Raw genomic sequence first — 24,680 nt, forward strand, 5'->3', positions numbered from 1 at the left:
AGACGGCTTCATTAATTTTGCAGAGCAGCTACCGAAGTAATGTTTGGAGGTGATGACACCGAGCCCACCAGAGTGACTCAGGGCCCGGCACAGGCACGGAGCCCTGTCTGGCCCGGCAGGCGGCTCGGGGCGGGTTCCCCGGCTGCCGCTAGGGGCCGAAGCGGAGGGGCGGGGGGGTGAGGGTGTTACCGAACGCCGGGCCGCTTCCACCCGGCAGAGCCACGTGTACCCCGGGCGCTCCTCAGGGCGCGACGCCGGGGCCGGCTCCCGCGTCCGCTGCCCGGCCCCCCCCGGACCGACACACGGACCCCGGCTCAGCAGCCGCCACGGCCCGCCCGGGGCGGGGCAGCACCGGCCGCGCTGCAGGGCCCGCCCCGCGCTCGGAAGGCCCCGCCCCGCGTGCGGCGCCGCGGCCGCCGCCCAGGGAGCGCTGCCCGGTGAGGGCAACCGCCTCGGGAGGGGCGGCGCGCAGGCGCGTGGCAGGATGGTGAGGCGGCGCTGGCGCTGCCGGGCTGGTGCGATCCTTCCCACGCTGGGCCCGCCCCGCCGCCCATTGTCCTCGTGCCATGTGACCGGGGACGGTTACAAAGCATCCCCCCCCGCCCCCCGGGCGCCGTTATTTGTGCTGAGTCACGGCGCGGTGCTGCCCGGTGCCGCCGCAGCAGCAGCGCCCGGCTTTCCCATGGGGACGGAGGGCGCCCGCGCCCTGGTGGAGCGGGCGGCTGCCCTCACCCTGCAGACCGGCAACCTCCTCAACTGGGGCTGCCTGCGCAAGAAGTGCCCGGCCACCCCCGCCGAGGAGGTAAGCGGAGCGGGGCGGCCCGCTGAGCTTCCGCTCGGGGCGCCGCGGCGGGCGCTCGCCCTGAGGCGGGGGCCGGGCTGCGGCGGGCGCCTGCGCGGCGGGGGGGGGCCGGGGTGGGGTGGGCCGTGCCAAAGCCGAGCGGCCGCTGCGGCGCCCGGAGGAGCGCCGGGTTACCCCGTCCCCGCCGCCGGCGGGAGCGGGGACGTCCGGGCGATCGAGACGTTGCCCGGAGGCGGGCTTGTTCTTCTGGCGCTGCGCAGCCCGGCCTGGTGTCCGTCCGTCACCGAGGGGAGAACGGTTTAATCTCCCTGACGACCGCCTCGGAGGCGCCCGCCCTCCGCGCGCGCTGTGTGCGCCCGCGGCCGTACCGCTCGCGAGGTGCGGGGTGGGAACGGCGACACGGGCTTTTGTTGTTGTTGTTTCTTTCGGGTGTTCTGGCCCGTTGGGAAGTCGGTCGGGCCGGTCCAGTCCGCGGAGCGGCACCGCGGGGCTGGCCTGGCCGCCGCCAACCGTCGGCCTGGCGGCGGGCTGCGTGGGGAGGGAAGCCGGCCGGCTGGCCGTGCTGGGGAGCGGGGAGACGGCCAGGGCAACCCGCGCTAGCGACAGCGCAGAGGAGCCCCCCACGCCCCCGGCAGCACTTTGCTGTGTCCGAGTCTCTTTCGGAAGGAGCCGGACCGCGTTTCTGCTCTCGGGGGATGAAGGCTGAAAACGCTTACAAGTCGAAGTACTGTTTGTAACGGCAACGCAGATCCCTGATACCTCTTGAGCAAAAGAACGGTATGAGTAGGTCTGAGCTTGCGTTACAAGTGATGAAAACTCTCTTTTCTAACCTGAAATTAATGTAACTTCTTGGTGGTGACAGGTCTCAGGAAAATTAGCCATTGCTGTCTTCTTTAAAGAGTGTAGCTGTCATTCTTTTTTAAAAAGTTGAAAGAACTTTTAAATCATCACTTTAAAACTATTACCTTTAGCAGTATGTGTCAACACTTAGAATAGTCCTGATAAAATTCCTGGAGATCCTGTGGCCATGAACTTCAGAACTGCTGTATTTACTGTCTTCTCATGACATGGTAAGCTGAAAACAGTCATTTAATAATGAGAAGAGCTATGCGTTTGGCTGATTATTGCTATGTAGTGGCACTACTGAAAATCTAAAACTTGGTGACTGGGAGGATGATGTAACGAGAAGGAAGAATTCATCATACTTTTATTTACTTGTCGTGTGGTATTAACTTTTTTTATTTGGCCTGGTTGCTTATTACAACATTCTGTGATCTGTGAAATGGGGCTAGATTCTGTAGCGAAGAGATAGCTGTATTGTAATGGCCACCCTTGCGTGAGTAGTTTCTGGAGGGTTGTTTTTAAGAGTGGCCAGTGTGCATAACTAATCAGTTAAGGTATTTAAATTCTTCTATTTACAGGGAAATCTGCATTTAAACATAAGGCTGCCTGCTTTCCAGAGTTGCTGGAATTCCAAAAGCAAATAATTGGCATTAATTATCAGAAATAAATTGGCTTTTAACTCTTGTTTGGTGTACTTAGTGTGTGCTTAGTTCTCCGTGGCAGAATGTAAGCTAAAATTTTGCAAACTGTGAACCCTAATGTTAGGAGTTTGGGAATGTAGCTCTGTTTGGAAAAGCTGATCCAAGCAGTCAGATACACTGTGCTTTTCACATGTGTTGAGGGCAGGGGAATGGTGTGCTTTGGAGACAGAGGCTTGTGCATACAAACTGCAGTAGAAATACAAAGTGTAACAGCTGCAAAGTAGCAATATATAGAATATACATATTTAGCACTGTCTCACTTTCCCTCAGAAAGGAAAAAATAACATTAAAAGTTGCATCAAAATAGGCTAAAGAGTTCCAGCATTGTGGATAGCTATTGGGGGGGGGGGGAGTCAATTCTTGCCTTTTGACTCAGTTATTTTTTTCATGCCATTGTAAATGATTGGGAAAGAAGGTATAGAATTTGCACTCACAAAGTATTATTACTGTATTATGTCTTAAACTTTGTGATAGCCATTTCTAGTAGGGAGGTTGGCTTATAGTTTGTGCATGGTATTATGAGCTCTCTGAATTAATGTTAGGTGTCACAGGAAACTGCTATTTAATACAAAAAGTAGGTACCTGCATAATTGTAAAATATATTGCTAAAAGTGAAGTAAAGCAGCAGCTCATTAAAGTGGTCCTACCTGTGGCAGATAGCAGTCTTGACAGTACATTTCCTTAGCCTGCAGAGTAACAACTCCTGAGATGTATCAGAGGGAAGCTAGAGCATTGGTACAGCTGAAGCACTGGTACAATATGCAGTTAATTAGCTGATTTAGACTTAATAGTTATGCCTTACTCTGTTCAAGAAAATCCATGATCAGAATCCTAGTCAAGTTAATTTTGCATCTGTGGATGCAGGAAAAATGCAAGTGTGGGGTAGAATCGGAAGGTTCCCCTTTCAGTTATGAAAGACTTAAAAGCATTAGTGGTTTGGCACAGTGGAATAGGTAGGCAGTAAATGAAAAGGATCAGATGCATCTTGGAAAGAGAAGTATTTAATATAATGAGTATTTAGTGATTGATTGTAAAGTCTCATTTCTAACAATGTCACAGCATGTATGCTATTATCTGAGTACATTGTAACTTAAGAATCTCTATGCAAAAAAACCCCAAACCAAAGCAAACAAAAAAACCAACCCACCCCACCCCCTCGTTCTTGCTTGCTTAGTATTGTTCTTTCCTTTAAAGATGGCATTGGTCTGAGAAATAAATGAAATACAGTACTTGTGTTACTGCTAAAACTCTTTGTGAAACAGGAGAGGAAAATACCTAAGTAAACTAGTTCGAACAAGTTTCAGGTGGAAGCTATGAAGGAAGAATCTTCTGTGGTTGAAGGAATTGTGTCATTAGTTCATCTGCTCAGTCTACACACCTATGAATCATTGTATTTCTGTGCAGCTGTAACATACCTACACTTCAATATGAAAAAATATTTTGTAGGTGCGGGACTGCATTCAGAAAACGCTGACTGAATGGAGCTCAAAGATTGGACAAGACCTAAATCAGGTGGGAGAGGTATTATGCATGTTACACATGAAAACAGAGAAATATGTAGTTGGTTACACCTTTTAAAATATAAATGAATCTATTAAATTTCTGTAAAAGTATCTGCAGCTCCAGATATCTTGAAAGAGTATTTCTCACACGCACCCCCTTTTTTTTTTATATTTAGTAAATTTGGAAAGGTTAAGAAATACCAAAGTAAAGAATCCTGTTGATGGCAAGTAAGACAATTCTTAGCAAAATAAAAGTCCTGGTCTGTAAGATTTCGAGTTAATTGTTGGGGAAATCACAAAAAAAAAAAATCATCTGTGTAACTTAGAAGTTTGCTGGCATGCTTGTAAAAACTCAATGGAGAATTATCTAAACTATGTAGATGATAAACTAGATAGCTAAAGATTGTCCTGTTTGGAGGGAAACTCTGAAGCGTAGCCTTGGTTGTCTCAGAAATATTTCTGAAGATGCAGAAGTGGCAATTTTTCCCTTAAGAGCTAAGGACTTCCACATAATTCTTAAAACCACAGTCCTGGGCATCTGACATCAAGATCTCGGTGTATTTGCCTGCTCTTCTTTCACAGTTGCTTCTGAAATTCAGTGAAACAGTAACAGGTTCCCACTAAATACATTATTTGCTCTGTGAAATATTAGCATGTTTCATTTAAAAAAAAACCCACACCAAAAAATGAGAAAAACTTTCATGACCGTTTCTTTGGGTTTTGTTACCAGTTCTTGTGTAATGGTGGCATCAACTGCACATTGCTGCATTCCACACTGGAGTGTGGTGAGGCAGTTAGTGCTGAATGATTTGTGGAAGATCTAATGATTGCTCAAGAAGAGAACATAAATAAACATTTGCCTCTAAGATGTAGTGATCCATTTAAAGTTAATTATTTAGGGTAAGCTCAGTTTTACTGTCAAAACATGTTAACTGCATAATTCCAAATTCTTTTATAAATTATATTGGTTTCCAGTAATTAAAAAAAAGTTAACTTTTGTTTAAAATGCTGACTCTATGGAATAACTCGAAGACTTGCTTGAGGATTTTTTGGTAGGGTGGCAAAAATTACCACAGAGTTCTTGGTTGGGGGGTGGGGTGTGTGTGTACAGTACAAAAATCTCATGTAGGTAAAGACTTAAAGTCAGCTTGTGCCAGCTGACATGAGATGGCAGCCTAGTCTTAAATGAGGTCAGAGGGTGAAGCCTCTGAAATTTTCCTAATTTTTAGTTTCAAAATTACTGTTTTAAATCTGTATTTTACAGCATTTTCACTGTAGGCTTTTCATAGGCTTCACTGAATTACAAGATACTTTCATGCAAAGATGTTCACACCCAACACCGAAACCCCCTAATTCTGATCATGGGTTTTTTTCAGTTGGTCATGGGGTTTTTTTTTAAAGCAAGGCATTTTGAGTTGGCACAGTGATCTGTTTACACCAGAAAATCAGAACACTACTAAATCTTATTCCAGTAATTCTTACCAGTAGTTTCTATATTTTATATTAGGGGCATATAGGGCCTTTCATATAGCTTCATTTTCCTGACCTACCCTTGGAGATCAAGAAGCATTGGGTTACTTTCTTTCTATCATTGCACTTTTGTACTATTTTTTGTTTCTGTTGTAAGTTTTGGGTTTTTTTTAAATTGCTTAAAAACATTCTTCAGGAACTTACTGTCTCCTCTTGGCAAGTTGTTCCTAAGTCTCATGTACTTACTACAGGAAATATTGGAGGTTCTGGAATGTACTGTAGCTCAAGCTATAGAAAAAATAAATCCTGAAGAAAGGGATGAGTTGAAAGTATCAGGTAAGAACATAGTAAAAAATCTGCTGGCATAAAAATATTTAGTATGGAGTCATTAATAGGATGTTCATATATGTATTTTTTTTTTCCACCATGTTTTTTTTTTGTAATTGCAAAGTCAAATGACATCAGTGCACACTGTCATACTGTGGGTAATCGAGAAGTTGGGTAAGAAAGACTTGTATTCATATTTCAGGTTTTAAAGCAGCTCGGCATTTTTCTAGTTAAACTTACATCCCCTCAAGACATTTTAAATGTATTTTGTGAATCTTTGGCTTTTCTGAAGCAAAATATTACAGATAATACTGCAATTAAGAAATAGCATTGGAAGCACATTTATTTGCATAATTTTTCCAGGTTGAATATGATGAACTTGAAGGAGGCAGTCCAAACTAACACTAGTACATTTTCAGTCTCAGTAAGTTGTGAAGAGGTCTGTTTGTACTATTATATTCGGGGTTTTTATACAGGTTGTTACGGTTATTGCTTAGTGTCTTGATGCTTAAGTCCTAGCTTTACAGCTTATTAGATCATCTAACTGGATTTCTTGTTCTGAGACTGCACAACAGCTTTGACATTTAAGAGAACAGTGTCTTTATTGGGAGTCACCTTTCAGAAGGTTGTTTTTTTCCAATTTTTTAAGTAATTGGTGTATATTCTAAGAACCCTTTACCCAAGAACTCATAAGTAGTGTATATAGCAAAAGTAAATAGCTATATATTTAGTAATAGCTGGCTTGTTTAGTTATTGATTTTCAGTTTCTTCGAAAATAGCAAAACTCTTCATCATTGGATCAAACTCTTCATCGATCAGAGATGCAGTTGACCTGGGTAAGTGTGAAACTCAAACTTCTGGTAGGGTTTCTTTACTTCAGTATTTAGAAATAAAATTAGAACCTTTTCCATCTAAGAGGTGTATGTAGTGACTGTCACAAGTATATCCTGTTTTCCTATTAAGAAAGACTTAGGTTGTCAAGTCTAGTTACATGTTGGTTCAGTCAGTAAACTTATTAAATGTGGATCATTGTAACCTTGGGTCCAAAAACTCAAATCTGATTCCTTGCTCCAAGCAGGAGCAAGTTTTTATTGTTTCAGACAAAGCTTGTTAAAAAGTGAATAGCATGTGATGTTTTAGTAACAGTGATACAGTAGTTCTTACCAGTTGTTGTTAGTCACCAGTTGTTTTTAATATGAACTTCGCTGCTAACTGTGCAGTATTCCAGAGATTATTTAGGAAATAAAACAGTGCTGCAAGCAGCTGATGAAATAAAGTCTCCTTGAAAATACAATACAATGGCTGTACTGATACATAAGTTTTGTTAGCCTAAGGTAGCAGTAATTGTGAGCAGCAGTGAACTTTACCACTTTGGAATATTGTTGGGCATAAGGGGTTACCAAAGATCAAAGTGTCAGATATCATTCTTTTCTGTTGATACCCCAGTTAATAGCCTCTTCATTGTAAATTGTAGTACCATTTGTTAAAATTACGTTGATAGAATCCTGTTCCAGGAGGAAATAATTTATTTAGCTACTTAGTTTTATTCTTTTTGTTGTGAAGAGGAAGCCTCATGACTTGCATCTTTCCTAAAGCTCAGTGATACTCCAAGACTTGCTACTTCTCTCTGGCAATTTAAATCTCCATATTTGGTGTGCTTTTAGTCTCACTCCTCACATATATCAAATAATTCTCCTAGTCCATGCCCTGTACTTGAGTTATAGTTCGGAGTGAAAGTTACAAATTTTGGAAGAAATTGAGAGTGAAGGAATCAAGAATTGTATGTCACCACTGTCTCTAGAGAAAAATTCAGTTTTAACATTGAAAAGGAGAAAAAAGCGTCACACTTTGGTGGTGGGGTTTTTGTTTGCTTGGGGTTTTTTTTTTCCCCGAGACCTACAGTTGTAACTTGGCCTTCAGCTGTATGTTTGATGGTTTGCTAAAAACTGACACACTCAATTTCAAACAGTGAATGGGAAACTAGCAGAGTGAAGCAGAATGTGTGGGTTTTGCTGAATTTGAAGAGTCATGCTGTTTATGTTTGTATCTTACAAAAGATTTTGCAGTGTCTCTGTTCTTTTTCCTCAGCGTGTCATGCCCTTGGAGTTGCTCAGTTAGACTCAGTCATTATTGCCCCACCTCCTGTTGAAGATGGAACTAGCCTCTCCTTGGAGTATTTGCAACCTTATTGGCAAGAACTTGAAAATCTAGTTCAAAACAAAAAGATTGCTGCCATAGGTACCTCTGACCTAGATAAAACACTGTTAGAGCAGCTGTATCTGTGGGCACAGGTGAGAACAAACTTCCTACTTGTAGTATTTCTAGGACAGAGCAACTGTTGTTTTGTTGGCTGCCACACTGATATAGATGGGTTTATACATAAAATATTAATTAGCCCTGTTATTTTCAGCATCTTGTGGATGGTCGCCATGTTGTTCAAGGTGGGGGAGGCTCAAAGTGTGACTCGCTTTTTCAGCATGCTTATGTACAGACCAGCAAAAGCTGGAAACCACAGGTCTGTTCAGTAGCAGGTTCCTTGAAGTACTGAAGGTTTGAGTTTTGAGTGCCTTTATATTTTAGGAAGGAGTATTAACAGTACTCTTAAACCTTCAAATTTATTCCAGTGACTCTGAAAACAGCTGTTTTCACTTTAAGCTGTGTTATGAATGGAGGGATTTCCCCTTGGAAAAATGCTGCTTGAATGCTAAGCTTAAATGTAAAGAGGAAGACAGACCGTGAATGAAGTGGCACAATACTTTGTTGTCCAATGTGACTAATTGCCTCTTAACATTTGAGTGATGGAGGTCTGTACTAGTATGTGCCCATGCTCATGTAAGCTTGTGGATTTACTGTTTCCTTATTAGTTCTTTCAATACTCCTTTTACAACATTTCTTCTGTGGTATGTGAACATAGTGTATCTGCATAAGAGGTCCTGCTGAGAGTCCTGATTTGTGCTCCTTGCTGTTTTGTGTATACTGAGAGGATAATTGAGGGGATTAATGACCACCTGCATGGTGATCATGAATGCAGTTTGTGATGAGCAGAGAAAGAGTCAGTGGAAGAGCATCCTTTTTAACTTAATCTGATTTAGACACTTATCTGAAGGCATGGAAGACAGCAAATTATATATCCTTTACAAAAAATTGTCTGGATTTTTTATTTGAAGTCTTTTTCAAACTAATGCCCCTATAATGGTTTTACTTGGGGGGGGGGGGGGAACTGCTGCTGTTTAGGGAGCACAGCAGACAGGAAGCTGGAATGGGTTAGTACTCAACTTGCTGTGGCAGCACCTGAAGTTAGATCCTATTTGTTTTGGGCTCTGTGCTGCAGGAAATTGCAGATGTAGGAGTTGCCTGTTCAGCATCATGCAGAATTAAATTAGCCTTGTTCATACCTTAAAACAATGGTCAAAGGCAAACTGTTCAAAGCAAAATTTCTGTTCTAATAGAGGGTATGGAGGAAAAAACTAAAATAAGTACATTAATATTTTTTCTTATAAAATTATTCTGCTATTTTCAGGTGAAACCAAGTAGTAATCAGGTGAACCTAGCCTCCTGTTGTGTGATGCCACCTGATCTCACAGCATTTGCAAAAGAGTTTGACATACAGCTGTTAACTCACAATGACCCAAAAGGTAAGGCTTTCCCAGATTAGTGAACAGAAGACTTCTAAATGCATTTATTCGGTACAAAATCAGGAATAATATTTCTCTGAACTTCAAAGTTCATTACATTTGAATCCTGAACAAAGAATTCTAAAAGTTTCTCCTCTATAAAATATTTCTATTTTAAGTTTTCTTCTTTTTCAAGGAAGGGGGCAAAAAAGGCAATCTTGTAGCCTTGGATAGTTTCTTGAAATCGTTTTAATTAGAGAAAATAAAGTAAATAGAAGAACAAACTACTGAGATATTTGTACTACATATGTTCAAAAAATAGCTTATTTCCACAAAACAAAATGAAATGGCAGTTGTATTGCTGAAGGCCAGTAAATGACAAATGAAAATCCACTTTCCTGGAACTTGTCTGTGAAATAGCTTGCATAGAAATGTTGATGGTCAGTTGATTTTTTTTTTTTGAGTAGTTTGGTAATGTTAGACATGTAAAATCACTACATGTTAAGCAGGATTCTTTCAAAGTAGTGACTTCTTAAAATAACATTATTACAAAAAGAGTTGGTGCAAATTCTTTACCTGTTTTGTGCAGTGATTCATTTACTAAATGATTGAAGGACTTAGAGGCTTTCCTTTAGACTCTAGAACTCTGTTACTAGCTCCCTAGAATATTCTGGGATATTAGTTTCTCTCCAATATCATCTAATCTTCTTCACTATAACGATGCCTTAAATATCTTGCTGGAATTGTAAGCGAGAAGTCTTAAACAATATTTAGTTCATTCCTTCCCTACATTCTTCCTTATGACCAACTATTCATGATGATCATACTTTTCCTTCCTTCCCCTTTCTTCCCATTCTCCCCCTCCCCCCAAAGAAAAAAGTATATGAAATGTTATTTATGAAGTATGTGCTTTATAGTACCACTGTTGCAACTGATGAATTTCATCAGTGCTTGAGCATGTACCAGCACTGCTCTGGCAGCATGCAAGATGAACTGCCATTCAATCTGACAGTTTCCATGTCCTGTGAAGTCCAAAGTGCAACTTGCAATTTAATAAATACTCTCTATCAGGAATCATGAAATGAAGAGGAGGAGGATGTGGATAGAAAACAAAGCAAGTAGTGATTCCTTTATGCATTGTTTGCTAAGCTTAACTTTTCTGTAATGGTCAGCTGAAGAGTATTGAGACTCTCTTTAGGGAACACTCTTCATCTAAGAGATTGTTCCCTTGACTGAATTTCCAGAGGAAACTAGGAGGATTTGTACTTGCCTGCCTTTTCTGCTTTGTGGCATTCAAGCCCATTTTTCTTAATGCTTTCTGGGCCTGTGGTTATTATGAGCCCAGTTACGGGAGATGCTATAAATGTTGAGCTTCCAGTGACTGCAGAGGTAACTGAGAATGCTCAGTACTTCGCTGATTTCAGCATTATGCTTTACACACCCCTGGCTTGTCTAGCTATCTTCTCAAATTTAATTGTCATTTTTTCCTGCTAATGGCTCTGCTGATCATCTCCATTTGTATTGTAGAAATCTCAGTTAATTAGTTTTGTGGGAAATACTCAATGTTGCAAAAAAGGTGTCCTGAAGACTTCTTCTGTAATATTCAGCTGCTTTCACCCTATGTGCGTTCTGGAAGAGTGCATCTGTGGAGTATCTGGCACTGCTTAGGATTTTTGACTGTAGGAAAGTGTTGCTTTCTGCGGCTGTTTACGTGACATTATTTAAAGCATGAATATCCTTTTTTAACTTCAGAATTACTTTGTGAAGCAAGTTTCCAAGAAGTTCTTCAGGAAAGCATCCAGAACGCGAAAGCACACGAGTGGATTCCTTTATGGCTTCTCCGGTATTCAGTCATTGTTAAAAGCAGAGGAATTATCAAGTCCAAAGGCTATATCATGCAAGCTAAAAGAAATGCCTCTTAAAACACTTTCTTTTTCTTTTTTTTTTTTTTTTTTTAAATGGCTTACTGTTTTAATTTCTTGGGGATGGGGGGGAACATTGCTTTTTTTATAGAAACACTTTTACAGCAGTTGTAAAAAAGACCAAAAGTTGTAATTATTCAGTGTGATGTCAGCAGGAGTGTCTGCAGTGTTCTAACACTATTTTTCTTTCTTAACCTACTGACCAGTTAATTTAAAATATGAAATATTTTGGTTTTGTTGTTTTTAATTGAAATTATCTATAGAGAAACAGTTTAAAGTATTTTTCTTTGTATGACCAGTTCACTGTAAAATTATCATTATATTTTAGCTGCCATGAGGTAGTATAGAGAAACTTATATATTTTTATTTTTAAAACAAATTAATTTCTCTTAAAAAAAGAGTTACTTATCTGGTAGGTACATAGATTTCAAGCATTTGAGGACTAGTTTTTATAGAAAATTGTCATCTTTTATGAAAAATTACCCCAAAAAATTCAACTGGTATCTCATTACTTGGTATGTATATATAGGCAAGTCAGCTGTTTAATTTGTGTGGATGGGAAAATTGGTTTATTTTTAATACAGTGTAAAAGACCTCCATGATTTAGAAAAAAATGCATCTTCCAAATTACTTTCCGACTGTTACTTGAATTCCTTCTGGCTTCTTTGTGCCTCAGTATGCTTTGTTTAGTGTTTTCACAAGTGTGATGGCATCTTTACTGTTTGAAATAGAAGATGTATTATTGTGTGAATGTTTAAAATAAGAATTGAAAACAAGTGATGAAAAAATTTGTTAATCAAATATTGAATTGTGCCTGTCTTTTCAACTGTGGCTTGGTTTTTTTGATACTTATGCACTACGCAATCAGAATCAGCCAAGTCAGAACAGATAGTAAATGTTGAAGCTGTTCACTATAGGATTGTGTAAAATGGATGACTTCTTTTGGGGTTGCCTAGGAAACTTTGTTGCTTGAGTGCCATTCAGAAATGATGCGAGCAAGGGTTAGCTTGAAGTTAGGTATATTTCTGTTCGGCAGTAGCTTAGTGCACTGGCTTTTGAATCCTAGAGAGATTGTTGCAGCTAAGGCAAGGCTTCTGGTTTAATGTACTCTTTCTGTCGAAAAGACCTTTTCATTTCCTTGGCCTTTAAATCAGAACAGATAGCAAAAGTTGTTCAGCAGGAGCTTGATACTGAGTGTCTAAAATACTCATTTTCCTTTTGATTTCAGGCAGGAGCAGGACTTCGTACTAGTAGTACTCATTAACTTGTACATGTTTTGAGATTTGGACTGGAAGGGAATGAATTTCTGCCAACATCTTTCAAATGCTGTCATGTAGGCAGCTAGTGGAAATTGAATGCCCGTAGGTAGCGTCTAGAGTGCCAGCTTCCTATAATCCATCCCACTAAGTTAAAAGATTAATCTTTTTCAAGACACCATTTGAGTCCTCAAATATCTTATCTGTAGGTGGCAAATACTGGGAGATTGTCCTGGACTTCTTCAGTTCTTTTGATAAATTAGATGGGGGAACTGGAACTAGTAGTGCATCAATAAAAGTTTGAATTTTTTTCTCCTAATCAAAATGTAGTCTTTTTTTAATGTCGGGTCGGTCAGTGTGTATCAGAGTTTCAGAACTACATGAGTTTAATTTCAAACTTTCCTACCAGCTTTGAGTTGTGTGCTGATGATGATTAACCACTGTCTGTAAATTCTGTCTCTGTGTTTGGCTGTTGATGATCTGTATTGTATTAGACTCGTGTGTGTGCTCTGTTTTATAAATTGAAATGCTACAGAACAAGAATTGTGCTAGAACACTGTATAGGCTGCTCTAATGGGATAATTATTTATTTCCTTTCTGTAAACTGTTAACAGTTGGCTTGCTGTAGAAGAGTACCCTTTAAGACATGCTAATCTTATTTTTCTGGAGTCACTAGTAGTGTAACGTTTTATCAGGTTATTTCATTAATTTGTTTCGCATCAAAGTGGGAGAGATGGGATTCCTTCCCTAAGAAACTTGAGAGTTTGAATTAAAAGTTGAAATTCTCGTAGGCTTTTAATCTGTGCCTTGTATGAATGCTCATTATCTCAGTAACAGTATTTTGCACTGTCATCAATGGTATTTTACACTTTGTCATAAAACGCTCTCGAGTGCCCTGCGCTCTGGGACTTCATCCCCTCCTGGCAGCCGTAACCCTCTCCCCCACCCGCGAGCGCCCGCTCCCTGCGGCGCGCCGCGCTGCCCTTGCCGCAGTGCTTTTCGGTCCGAGGCCGACACGCCGCGCCGGGGCGCGCCGCTCGCTTCTCCTCGGCGCCGGCGGAGCCGCGGCCCGCCCGCGCTCGGACGGTACGACCCGGCGGGGGCGGGCACGGCCTCGCTCCCCTCCCGCGCGGGGCGGGGCGGAGGCGGCCGCGCTCCCGCCCCCTGCGCCGCCGGAAGGCGGGGGCCGGCACGCCGCGCCTGACAAGATGGTGGCCACCAGGCGGGCGGCGGCGCGGCGCAGGGAGCAGGGGGCGCGGGCCGGGGGAGGCGGCGGCGGCGCCGCCTCCGGCCCCGAGTCCGCCGCCGCGGCGGAGGTGAGAGGAGCCGGGGGGGGCGGGGGCGGGCAGCCGGACGCCACCCGCGGTGTGAGGCGGCGGCGGCGGCGGCGGCGCTGCGGCAGCCATCTTCGCACGCGCGCGCGGCCGCGCCGCGGGCGGGCGGTGGAGCCCGCCGGCTCCCCGGGGCTGCGTGGTGGCGGCCGTGTAGCCTGGAGCGGGGGGCAGCGAGCGGCGGCGGGGCGGGGCAGCAGTGTGCCCGCCCGCCGCGCCTCCCCGCCCTTGCGGCAGCGGCTCCCTGCCGCAGCCCGGCCTGCGCGGCGCTCCCCGGCTGGCCCGGCCGCCGCCTTCCCCTGTCGGGGCTTGTCGCCGCTGTAGGTTGTTAAGCCATTTAATGTTAAAAGGGAGGGTTTGGTTTGGGTTTTTTTTTGGTGTGTCTTTGCACTGCAGTTATTTTGGCATTTATCTGTGGCTTTTCCACTACACATGCAAACACTCGCGTAAATACCGATGGTTTAGGTAGCACGGTTTATGTTGATCCAACATTGTTCTGTGTTTTGGGAAGACCCTGCTGTTGCAGAGTGTTTTTTCTTTCCAAAATTTCGAATGGCCTTCCAGGTGACTTACAAGCATCGTTAAAGGAGCAGATTATACCTAGTGTTGCGGTTGCTGTAAGGCCAGTCTGTTCCTAAAAGGGCTAAAATTGCTTATGGAAACCATTTTGGAGCACGGTCTGCCAGTTGCTAGGCTTCAGTGTTTTATTGTTGAGCAAATCTTTGAATGTTTCTGAACATCACTTCTGCATTTGCTTCCCATGACAGCTTGCTATAACTTTTTAGAATTAGAAGATATCTGCTTGTGTTTGTTTGTATGTGTGTGTTTCTTCTCCTGCCTTGACCAAAAGACAGAAGACAAGAAGATAAGCAAGGGATGGTTTGTTAACGCTTCCTCCACGTAGACAGGGCTACACAGAGACATGTAATGTGTTGTCAGCTTTAGTAGACTTGTTTAAAAAATTGTTAGTGATTTGTATAGCATCCTTTTTATGGGGTTATTTCACCTTCAATAGCACGCTTTTTTCCTACTCCTTTTCTAGATGGCATCCGCTGAAATTAGTACTCCTGTGTCTATGAGGATGACTAGAAGAAGAACTAAATCAATTCATAATCCAGAGGTAATTCAGGAATCTCAGTTTGAAGAGTTGGAACTTGCAGAAACAAAGTCAGATGTCAGTGATAGCTTAGACATGCAAATTACTAGAAATGAGAACACAACTGTTCATTCAGCACTGTCAGTTGCTGAACCGCAAGCTGATGGGAATGTGTCAGAAACAGAATCTGTGTCTGGTCTTCAGACACCTTTGTTTGTAAGAGTAACAAGACGACGACAAATTGTAGTTCCTTATCAACCAGATTCTTCTGACAAAAAAAGACGTGACAAGACAGCTTTTCTAAATAAGTTAAGCAGGGTTCTGGATGAAGATGATGTCTCTGAAGCTGAGTCTTGTTCCTCTGCTGTTTCTGGTGCCCAGATGCCTAATGTTACCAGAACTACAAGAAGCAGGCAAAGCAAAAAGCAATTGCAGCCAGATGCAGTTCATGAAGCTCAGAGTGAAGATATTTCTGATGCAGAGCCATGCTGCTTAAGTTCTCGTATGGAACCATCCATCACTACCAAACGAATTACTAGGAGCATGCAAATGAAATCACAAGCAGAAAATACTGAGCAGACTGAGAAAGGAAACAGAATTGTTTCGGAAGATGAGAACTTAATTGAGGACACCGTTAAATCTGAGCCTGTAATAATTTCTGATTCTAGACCTGCTACAGAACTTGTCTCTGACGCAGAAGATGCTTCCTCTGTCACTGAGGATAGTAAAGAACCCAGTTCACCTAAAAGTAAATGTTCTTCTGAACCTGCCATTACCACCCAGAGTGAAGACATGAAAGAAGAGGTTTTGAGTGATGTGACACCCAGCGGTCTTACAAAAATGAAACAAAGTAACACTGAATTGCCTGGAAAAAAAGCCATAAAAAATACAGAGTCTGTTGGGGTAGATGATTCAGAGGAAGCATGTAGCCAAATACAAGAAGAACACAGCAAAATACTCGTGAGGAAGGGGAAATTGGAGTGTATGGATCTTTCTTTGACTGATTGCATGAGTCCCAAACAATTTTTAGAATCCCAAGGGCAAATAACACCAAATGAAAGTAAAAATATTCCTGAATGCAAAAGAGCAGATGCACAGCAGTCTTTCACCCATGCTGATAAATTAAGAAAGGTTGAGCAAGCTAGTGCAGTGAGCAGCCCACAAAAGGACATAGCGGTTGCACAAAGAACTGATAGTGTTGGTAGATGCAGGATGCTTGAAATTGGTGTGGACAGTGGTGAAGACCAAACAGGAGAATATGCTGAATCTGTATACCACAGCAGTGAAAGATCCAGCAGTGGAAACGATTCTGTTGCATTGTTTCTGAGCAAAGATGAAAGTGATAAATCTGAAAACAGTGATGTGGAAGACGTTGATACAGTTGAAGAGAATCTGTGTTACAAAGAGGCAGATGAGAGGACTCCGTCCCTCAATGAATCTTTAAAAAACAGTTCACTGCATGCTGAGGGGCTTTTTGTAATTGATACTGAGCCTGGTATGAGTTCCAGCCAAAAGTATTACCTAGATCAGGTAGACCAGAATAGTGATGCTGAAAGTAAGCATGAAGGAAGTGAGAAAGGTGAAGAATCCTCAGATCTGGAAGAGGCTGAAGAGGAATTGATAGATGAAGATGAGAAAGATGAAGATGATGACTTGTTGAAAAATAAGATTGACATGTAAGTATCTTTCTGGGAATATCTAAAGAATCTGCATTTCATTCAAGCATATGCATGGGATATGTACATTAAGTGCTAAATGATGTGGAATAAATGAGGGAGTAGTCTTACCATGTAAGTCATATTGACGTGGAAGGCAGGGTTGCACCGATTATAAAATACAAATACAGTCCATAAATTGAGGGTTTGGGGATTTTTCAATTTTGTAAATAGCATAACAGAACTCTCTGAAATATTTAGGCATCTGGAAGCCTTGTATGTGTTTGGCTTAAAAAACAAAATGTGAAACTGGCTTAAACTGGTCAGGCTGGCTTAATTGCTTATTCAGGTCACAGTGTTCTTAATTTTTGATTTTTTACTTTGGATATAAATAACAAAAAGTCCAGTAAATTCCTTACACATTGACTAATTAGATCGTGCTTTTTAATCCTAAACAGTTGCGTATACTTCTATGTTTTCAGTTCTTGTGCTGTGGGATGGTGACACTTCCAAGTGAAATCAGCCCAGCATACAATCATAGAGTAATTTAGGTTGGATGAGACCTGTTGAGCTCTTGTAGTCCAACTCCTCCTAGAATCCCTTTATATGCTTCATATGTTTAAAGCATAATATTCTGTTTAGGTTGGATAAATAAGTCTTAATCTTCTAAAAACCTTCAGGTACGCCAGAATTCTTACAAAAACTTAGCCAAGCATTCGGTGTTAAGGCTTTATAGAAGATTAGTCACAGGTTAGTTACAACAGTAGAAAGTTGTAAAGGGCTTGTATTAATAAGCATTCAAGCTACAATAAATACCTGTTGTACCTCTTTAGATATTACCATATTTCTCCATAATACTTTATAGCTATTAAGCATTCTTATAATCAAAAACCTCCTTTTGAGTCAGCCATCGTACATTGTTTGCAGATACATTCCTTTGGCTGCTTGAATGAAGTAATGAAAAAAAAAATGTCTGAAACTTACTAGCTTTGAAATGTTTAATAACATTCTTCCTAGCACTGTTATACAGACAAGGATTTAAACATTCGTACGATGTATTGTAGCTTCTTCACACTTTTCACTAAGAGTTGACAATATTTTTACCACCCATATGTTTGTCTTTTGTGGGTTTTTTTTTTCTCTTTAGCTAGCAAGCTTCTCAATGTATAGAAGGAGGATGCTGGTCATGAGTTCTTTTGGCAAGGTTAAGCGAATTAAGAATTCAATTTTATAGAAGATGGTAATATCTAAGATAAGAATACAGCATTAAAGTTACTATGAAAGATTTGTGAAGTGATTCCACAGGTACTGTTCTTTAATAAACTCTCACTTCATATAATGGCATGATTTCCCCCCGGCCCCATATTCTGTCACCTCTAAATTAGGTATTTCTTCTAGATACTGGGACTTAAAATCATTGCAGAACTGGACCTAAGTGGGAAGAAAAAGAAAAATATTTTTTCTGTTTATCTTTCTTGGAGGACAGTAGACGGTTTAGCTGCATGCTTGTCACAATATTCTAATGATTAACTATTTCTCTTTTAGTTTACATCTTTCCAGCAGCATAGACCCTGGTTTGAATATCAAGAAGCTTGGAGGTTTATATATTAGTTTTGATGCAAAAAAACAGAAGCCTAGATCGAGTGTAATTAAACAACTGAAGGAGAAAAAGAAGGACCAGGTAATGTGCTTACAATTATGCAGTTACCTGTAACTACTGTAACACAAAGATGTTAATTTAATAAGGTTGGTTTACCTGTTTTTAAAGAAGTATCCTGTTTTATGGTTTGCTGAGAACTTCCATTGTTTTTGGCTGAAGTGTGGATTTACGTTTGGTTTTAATGGTAAGAATTTAAATATATGTGATAACTTCAGAAACTGAAAAGCAGTGCAAATACCAGCATTATCTTGTAAAATAAAATGAAGTTGATTATGCCTGCAGTTTTGCCTAATGGTACACGAGCTGAAGGTCTGCTAACAAGATATTTAGTCCATAGCAAGAATGAATTTCAGTAAATAAAGGTCTATACTCTCCCTAACACAGAATTAGCAGTTTTATTTCAGCAGCACCCTTTGAGATAAAAGGAATGTGTTATTTTCGTTGAGACTGTTTTCTTAGGCTCATCCATGGTAGCCCTCTTTATTCTGGAGCATTTGCTGTCCCACTTCTTCCAGAGCTAGCCAGCTGCTTTCTGTTGTTGGCCAGAGTTCTGATCTGAATATCCCTACTACTTTCATTGTGGATCAAAGAAGCTCAAGTATTGTATTACAATGCTTGCTTAGGTTCTGCATGGTTCCCTTAGTAGGTTCTGTAACTATGGTTAAGCAGTAAAATTTGTATCACCAAGATGTCTGCCTAACGTTAAAAAAAATTCTTACAGCTCTTGCAGAAGAGTATAATAACTCCAGATTTTGAAAAAAAGGAATGTGTCCCACCCTTCAGGGAATCGCTTCACCAGCTAAAGAAGCAGCGCAGGGTAAGTGAAGAGCTGATAATGCCTCCAATAACAAAACAAGCTTTGGTAGAAAGCCCGGTGCTGGGACTGTGTGCATATACAGGCCTCACTGGAAGTGGAGTGATGAACTGCAATTTAGTTTCTTCCTTGAGCCATCCTGTGAAAAGCCATCCTTTTAGTCACCAGGACAGTGAAGTGAAAGATAATGTGCTCAGATGGTACAAATCTGTCATTAATAACAGTGCTGATGACCTTCTTATTATAAGGGTCATAGAATACACTTTTTAAAGGTACAGAGTTATGTTCTAAATGCTTTACCCATCTTTTGGAGGGGAGAGTTCCCTGGTCTATGCTGTCCTAGTTGCTGAATGCATATTTATTATTCTTGGTATTGCATCCTAGGCAGAGCGAGAGAAAACAACAGGTGACGGTTGGTTTGGTATGAAAGCTCCAGAAATCACAAGTGAACTGAAAAATGATCTTAAAGTTTTGAAGATGAGAGCTTCACTGGACCCTAAGCATTTTTATAAGAAGAATGATAGAGATGGCCTACCCAAGTATTTCCAGGTGAGGAAGCAGCAGAAGGTGGCATTGTACTGCTGAAGTTTTGAACAGCTATTCTTATTCCCTGCCTATTTTGTAGGTAGCCTCTATGTTGATTTAATTGCATAGCTTAATTATTAAAGTGTTTTGATTACTTGGCTGCAGTTTACAACTGCTTAACTCTGTATTACATACGTATATATGCTGGGGCTTTTTAATTTTGGCTGATCTCATAGTAGTGAACAAACATCTGACTTAATCTGTATTTTGAACCCTCAGTGGCCTAGTTCTTCACTGCCTTTTTAAAGTATTAGCCTTTTTTAACAAGTGCGTAGAAAATAACTAGCATTTATTTTCTTACTAGCTAATACAGTTTGAATGGAGACGGCTAGCTTTGTGGTCAGCCAGAATTTCTGCTGCTGTAGCTCTCAGCTTTGAAGTGGTTTGCATAAAGAAAATAATTACTGCAGAAACTATAGGAACAGGCTTCCATCTACTTAGGCCTGTTTGAATAGTTAGCATGCTTGAATAAATTGTTTTCATTTCTTAAAGCATTACCACTTCACTCTAAAGGGTGGGTCTTGTACGTTTTGAAGTTTATCAGCATAGAAAAACTTAGATGGAAGTATTCCACATAATGAGATCTGCGCAGGTCTGTTTTCACTACATGAAACATGTACTCTATGTATCTCCACTACTAACCTGAATCATCAGAACCGGCTAAAGTGCCAGCTGGAAAAATGTGATGCATTCCAGAGTGAAGCTCTTGTATTAGAGCTGGATTAACTGCTATGTAGCCATCTAGTGAAACCACCACAATGACAGAGTTAAGATGGTCATAAGGGTTTCCTTTCCCTCCTTGGGAAAATGTTTAAAAGTTAAGAACTGTTTATGAATACAAGTGTTGATGCAGCAGTCCAGTGTTGAAAACTGTACAGTCCTAAAGCTCAGGCCCTCCTCTGTGCACTAAACAATGAGACAAAAACTGACTCTGCATACAATACATGGCTTAATTCTTTTGATATTTTGCACTTTCTTATGATACCATTCTGATCTTCTCTGTAGGTGTCTTTACACTTGTTGCTGAGGATTTAAAATAAAAAGGAGGGGGCAAAATAATCAACGTCTTACTGTACAGTAAGAATGTTTTCATTTCTGTTTTCTAGGTTGGAACTGTGGTTGATTCTCCTATAGACTTTTACCATAGTCGAATCCCTAAGAAACAAAGGAAGAGAACAATTGTTGAAGAGCTGCTTGCGGATTCTGAGTTTAGAAGGTATTTAAAAACAGTTTTGTAATTCTAATATCTGATGTAAGGGAGGAGTACTTTTAACTATATAACTTTTTTTGTTGCTTTTATTCAGCTTATATGGGTTTTTTTATACTTCAAAGAAAACTTTTTAGTCTGTTTTAGCACTTCAGCAGCATTGCCATTGAGAAGATCTAAGGGACAGGATAATTAGACTGAAACAGCATATTTTATCTTCATAAAAGGGTTTTATCCAACTTGGGTCATCTCTGTTGGCAGCTGCTCTTAAAATAATGTCAGCGTTGAAGAGATAACATATCAGCCCTATTCTGGTTCACTTCTAAAATAAGTGTCTCCACAGGCTTACACTAAAAACCGAGGGCTCTACATGAGCGTGTCGTGGTTTAACTCCAGCCAGCAACTAAGCATCATGCAGCCGCTCACTCACTCCCCCACCACCCAGTGGGATGGGGAAGAGAATCAGGGGGAGAAAAAAGTAAAACTCGTGGGTTGAGATAAGAACAGTTTAATAGAACAGAAAGAAAGAAACTAATAATGATAATAATATTTAAATGTCTATAATAATAATAAAAGGATTGGGATATACAAGTGATGCACAATGCAATTGCTCACTACCTGCCGACCAACGCCCAGTTAGTACCCAAGTGGCAATTCCTCCCAGCCCCACTCCCCACAGTTTATATACTGGGCATGACATCACATGGTATGGAATACCCTTTTGGCCAGTTTGGGTCAGCTGCCCTGGCTGTGTCCCCTCCCAGCTCCTTGTGCCCCTCCAGCCTCCTTGCTGGCTGGGCATGAGAAGCTGAAAAATCCTTGACTTAGTCTAAACACCGCTTAGCAACAACTGAGAAACGTCAGTGTGTTATCAATATTTTTCTCATACTGAACCCAAAACATAGCACTATACCAGCTACTAGGAAGACAATTAACTCTATCCCAGCTGAAACCAGGACAGTGATTTATGCCTATGCATGCACTTTTTTTTGTTGTTTAAAGACTGATTAATTTTTCTTGGCATAATTGATAGAAAAGTGCTGACTGTAATTCTGTGAAAGTTGGTATGATTTCATTTTATGTCAGTCTGCCACCTGTCAGAGAAGTCAAAATTGTGCTAGAAGTCTTACTTGAAGAATATGATTGGATTAATTAATGTCTGCCTAACCTACAATTTCTGGAGTAGATCCCTTGGTTGATCCATTTTGATATTGGTTATTACATGATGTTAATCTGCACTTCTTTTTTCACATAATGACATGTTTTCTTGGAAGTAGTACATGATTTGGGATTATAAGGTTAATGTCAGGCTTGTAAATTAATTATTAATGTTGGGAAGGCAAGTTAGTATAGCTATTTCTTAACTAGTTTTCTGGCTTGACCCGATTTACAAGGTGTTTATTAGAAGCTATTTTTAAAAATTAATGTATTTGAAATTTGATCAGTTAATTTATGTTGTGGCTAATTAAGGGCTTTAACCAGATACTTTAGCATTAGTGCAGATATTTGTCAGGTTTCAGTGTTGCAATTAAAAGCCTCAGTACTGCTCAGCGTGCAGTGATCCGTTGTGGTAATGGGTGCAGGTACATAAGAATCTCTATTAGAGGTGCTAGCAACTCATATTCAGTATGTATATCCTGGTCATTGTTTAGTGTTAATCTCATCTCAGTTTTCAATCTTGAGTAGAGTAAGGTGGATTATCTTTGAGTTTGCTGAGAAGACAGTATAAAAATGGGTATAATTTGTCCATAGTATTGTCAAAATTGATGAGCCTTCCTCCCGTGAGCAATAGCAGTGTTTTAGCAAACTGTCCAAAATGTGATTGCATGTGCAGTGAAGAACCCCCTGGTTATGCCAAAATTAATGATTCTTCAATCAAATTTACTTCCAAAAAGAAATTTACCTGCATTTATCATTAATCTAAGTGTTGATTTCCCTTTACCTACTCATAAGTGTATAAAATTAAAGAAATCTGACTTGGAAAACATGAGAGAACTCAGTTTGGCAAATTATGTATGTAGAGTACTTTCCATGTTATCTTTTCCTGAACTTTGGTTTACTATGCTTAAAAGCAAATTATCTATTTTGTTCAGATATAATAAAAAGAAGTATCAGGAGATCATGAGTGAAAAAGCAGCTTTTGCAGCAGGGAAGAGGAATCGGAAGAAGAAGAAATTTCACAATTAAGACTTGAAGAAAAATAACAAGCTGGAACAACTTACTTGTTATAAAACTTTTTACAGAATGCTTCGGTTGTGGTGTTTTTTTCTTTTTTAAGATTGCAGGTCATGTGCAAATTACTGTTTAGGGAATTTGTTGCAGTGAGAATTTGATAGGGAGCTTTATCAAATTATCAGGTATCTAAATAATTTAGATTTTAAAAATAATTTTTATTTAAATTAAAGTTTATGTAAAAAGATAATGATATGAAAGCTTATTGTTAAATCTGAGCACAAAATCCAACTTGGATTGTGGTCTTTTCAGGCTTCAGTTTTTATATCAGTGAATTAGTAAGTTCAGTTTAAAGTTGTGTGTAATTCACCTTGGCACCCGTTATGTACCAGAACAAATTTTTCCATGTCTTGTCAAGAGGTGCTGCTGGCCAATTCTGTAATAGAAGGTATTGAGAAATAGTTTGGTTATGAAGAGTTTATTTCAATACGGACCATAATAGGATTGAGAATGTCCTGGAATTTAGTGTATACACATATACTTTAAAAAATACATATATATTAAAAATATATAAATAATATATATAATTTATAAATAAATATAAACAAATGGTAAAGATATAAATTACTTATTGTTTAATAAATAATGTAAATATGTATTATTTATATATAAAATTTTAATAGTCATATGTTGCTATTATTAATTTTTATCATTTGGTAATTGTCTGATGATCTTTCTGAAGATAACTTGACAGTGGGGTCCATTATCTAGGGTGTAGTGTGCAGATTGTGGTCTGGTAGCTGACTTGGAATAGTTCTTCAGGTAAATGAATAGGGTGAGTTTGGAAGGCCTCTGCTACAGTTATAGAACCAGAGATGGCATCAGCTCAGTTCCCATTTAGTGACGGTTCATAACCTTTTGTGATTGTTGGAACTGTTGTGGTGTTTGCTTGGTTTTTAATGACGTGGTTGTTATATTGCTGTTACAATTAGTGTAACTCAGTTACTGCCCTTAGGTAGCAGAAGGGACAGATAATAGAAGAAATGAAACTGCCACTACATCATCTTAGGTGGATTGGGTGAGACAGATATAGAAGTGATTATCAGAGGACCAGCAGTGTTGATTGTTTTCTTACCATATGAACACTGAATTTTGAAGGTTGCAGATCTTAAATGAGCAGTATGCTTTTGACCAATGTTCAACCATGAAATTTTCTACTGCTGAGAATGAGAAGTAGTTGGGGTTTTTTAAGGATTTGTGCTGGAAATAGCTAAAATGAAATGAGCATCATGGTATATATTGATCACCAGCTGAAGCTTGAAAGAAATTTTCCCCTGAAGTTGACCGTAATGGTTTTTTGCTACTAGAGGCAGACTGGAATCTAGATTCCTTAAAAAGTCTTGACTGCCTGGAGATGAATGGCGTGCAAAGTAACCTGAATTCATTGGGAAGTAAGAAACACAAACAATTCGAACCACCTGTCCCCAAGTCTCAGCTAACATGCAGATGCTATTCTAATGCAATTATATTTATGCTAGTATCTCAATTCTCTGTAAATGATAACAAAGCCAATAAAAACAACTATGGTGTCTTGTTCTCTGGACGAGACATGGAAGCATAAAAAAATTAATACTGAACAGTGAGGAAAGAAAACAAGGCACCACAATAGTTTTCATTCTGTTGCATCCTGGGATGTTGAAGTGCAACATTGGAAAAGCAGTGT

The 24,680-nt window shown here is 40.4% G+C and overlaps 2 protein-coding genes across 5 annotated transcripts; both read left to right on the plus strand.

Annotated features, from left to right (window-relative positions):
- Positions 1-629: 629 nt before the first annotated feature.
- On the plus strand, positions 630-13,227 carry GCLM (glutamate-cysteine ligase modifier subunit). 3 transcript variants are annotated; one of them, XM_052801553.1, is made up of 7 exons: positions 630-802; positions 3,793-3,858; positions 5,570-5,654; positions 6,410-6,481; positions 7,734-7,936; positions 9,166-9,280; positions 11,012-13,227. In XM_052801553.1, the coding sequence occupies exons 1-7, from the start codon at positions 683-685 to the stop codon at positions 11,179-11,181; spliced, it is 831 nt and encodes a 276-aa protein (XP_052657513.1). In that variant the 5' UTR covers positions 630-682; the 3' UTR covers positions 11,182-13,227. The 3 variants fall into 3 exon arrangements, with proteins under 3 accessions (XP_052657513.1, XP_052657514.1, XP_052657515.1); XM_052801554.1 differs by having other exon boundaries at positions 631-802; positions 6,425-6,481; XM_052801555.1 differs by lacking the exon at positions 630-802 and adding an exon at positions 1,610-1,872.
- A 393-nt stretch (positions 13,228-13,620) lies between these two features.
- DNTTIP2 (deoxynucleotidyltransferase terminal interacting protein 2) lies at positions 13,621-23,030 on the plus strand. 2 transcript variants are annotated; one of them, XM_052801538.1, is made up of 8 exons: positions 13,622-13,753; positions 14,811-14,888; positions 15,246-16,540; positions 18,065-18,200; positions 18,901-18,996; positions 19,378-19,542; positions 20,685-20,794; positions 22,879-23,030. In XM_052801538.1, exons 1-8 carry the CDS (start codon positions 13,646-13,648, stop codon positions 22,970-22,972), a joined length of 2,082 nt encoding a protein of 693 aa, XP_052657498.1. In that variant the 5' UTR covers positions 13,622-13,645; the 3' UTR covers positions 22,973-23,030. The 2 variants fall into 2 exon arrangements, with proteins under 2 accessions (XP_052657497.1, XP_052657498.1); XM_052801537.1 differs by having other exon boundaries at positions 13,621-13,753; positions 14,811-16,540.
- Positions 23,031-24,680: the final 1,650 nt, after the last annotated feature.

This window comes from Harpia harpyja, chromosome 11, assembly GCF_026419915.1.
Source record: "Harpia harpyja isolate bHarHar1 chromosome 11, bHarHar1 primary haplotype, whole genome shotgun sequence".
Taxonomy (NCBI): domain Eukaryota; kingdom Metazoa; phylum Chordata; class Aves; order Accipitriformes; family Accipitridae; genus Harpia; species Harpia harpyja.

Bases quoted from the DNA above. Each gene is read 5' to 3' on its own strand.
- GCLM (XM_052801553.1), top strand. From the start codon at position 683: ATGGGGACGGAGGGCGCCCGCGCCCTGGTGGAGCGGGCGGCTGCCCTC. The intron at 5,655-6,409 runs GTAAGAACATAG...ATTGATTTTCAG, and splicing joins GGATGAGTTGAAAGTATCAG to TTTCTTCGAAAATAGCAAAA. The intron at 7,937-9,165 runs GTGAGAACAAAC...TGCTATTTTCAG, and splicing joins AGCTGTATCTGTGGGCACAG to GTGAAACCAAGTAGTAATCA.
- DNTTIP2 (XM_052801537.1), top strand. From the start codon at position 13,646: ATGGTGGCCACCAGGCGGGCGGCGGCGCGGCGCAGGGAGCAGGGGGCG. The intron at 18,201-18,900 runs GTAATGTGCTTA...AAATTCTTACAG, and splicing joins AGGAGAAAAAGAAGGACCAG to CTCTTGCAGAAGAGTATAAT. The intron at 20,795-22,878 runs GTATTTAAAAAC...TATTTTGTTCAG, and splicing joins GCGGATTCTGAGTTTAGAAG to ATATAATAAAAAGAAGTATC.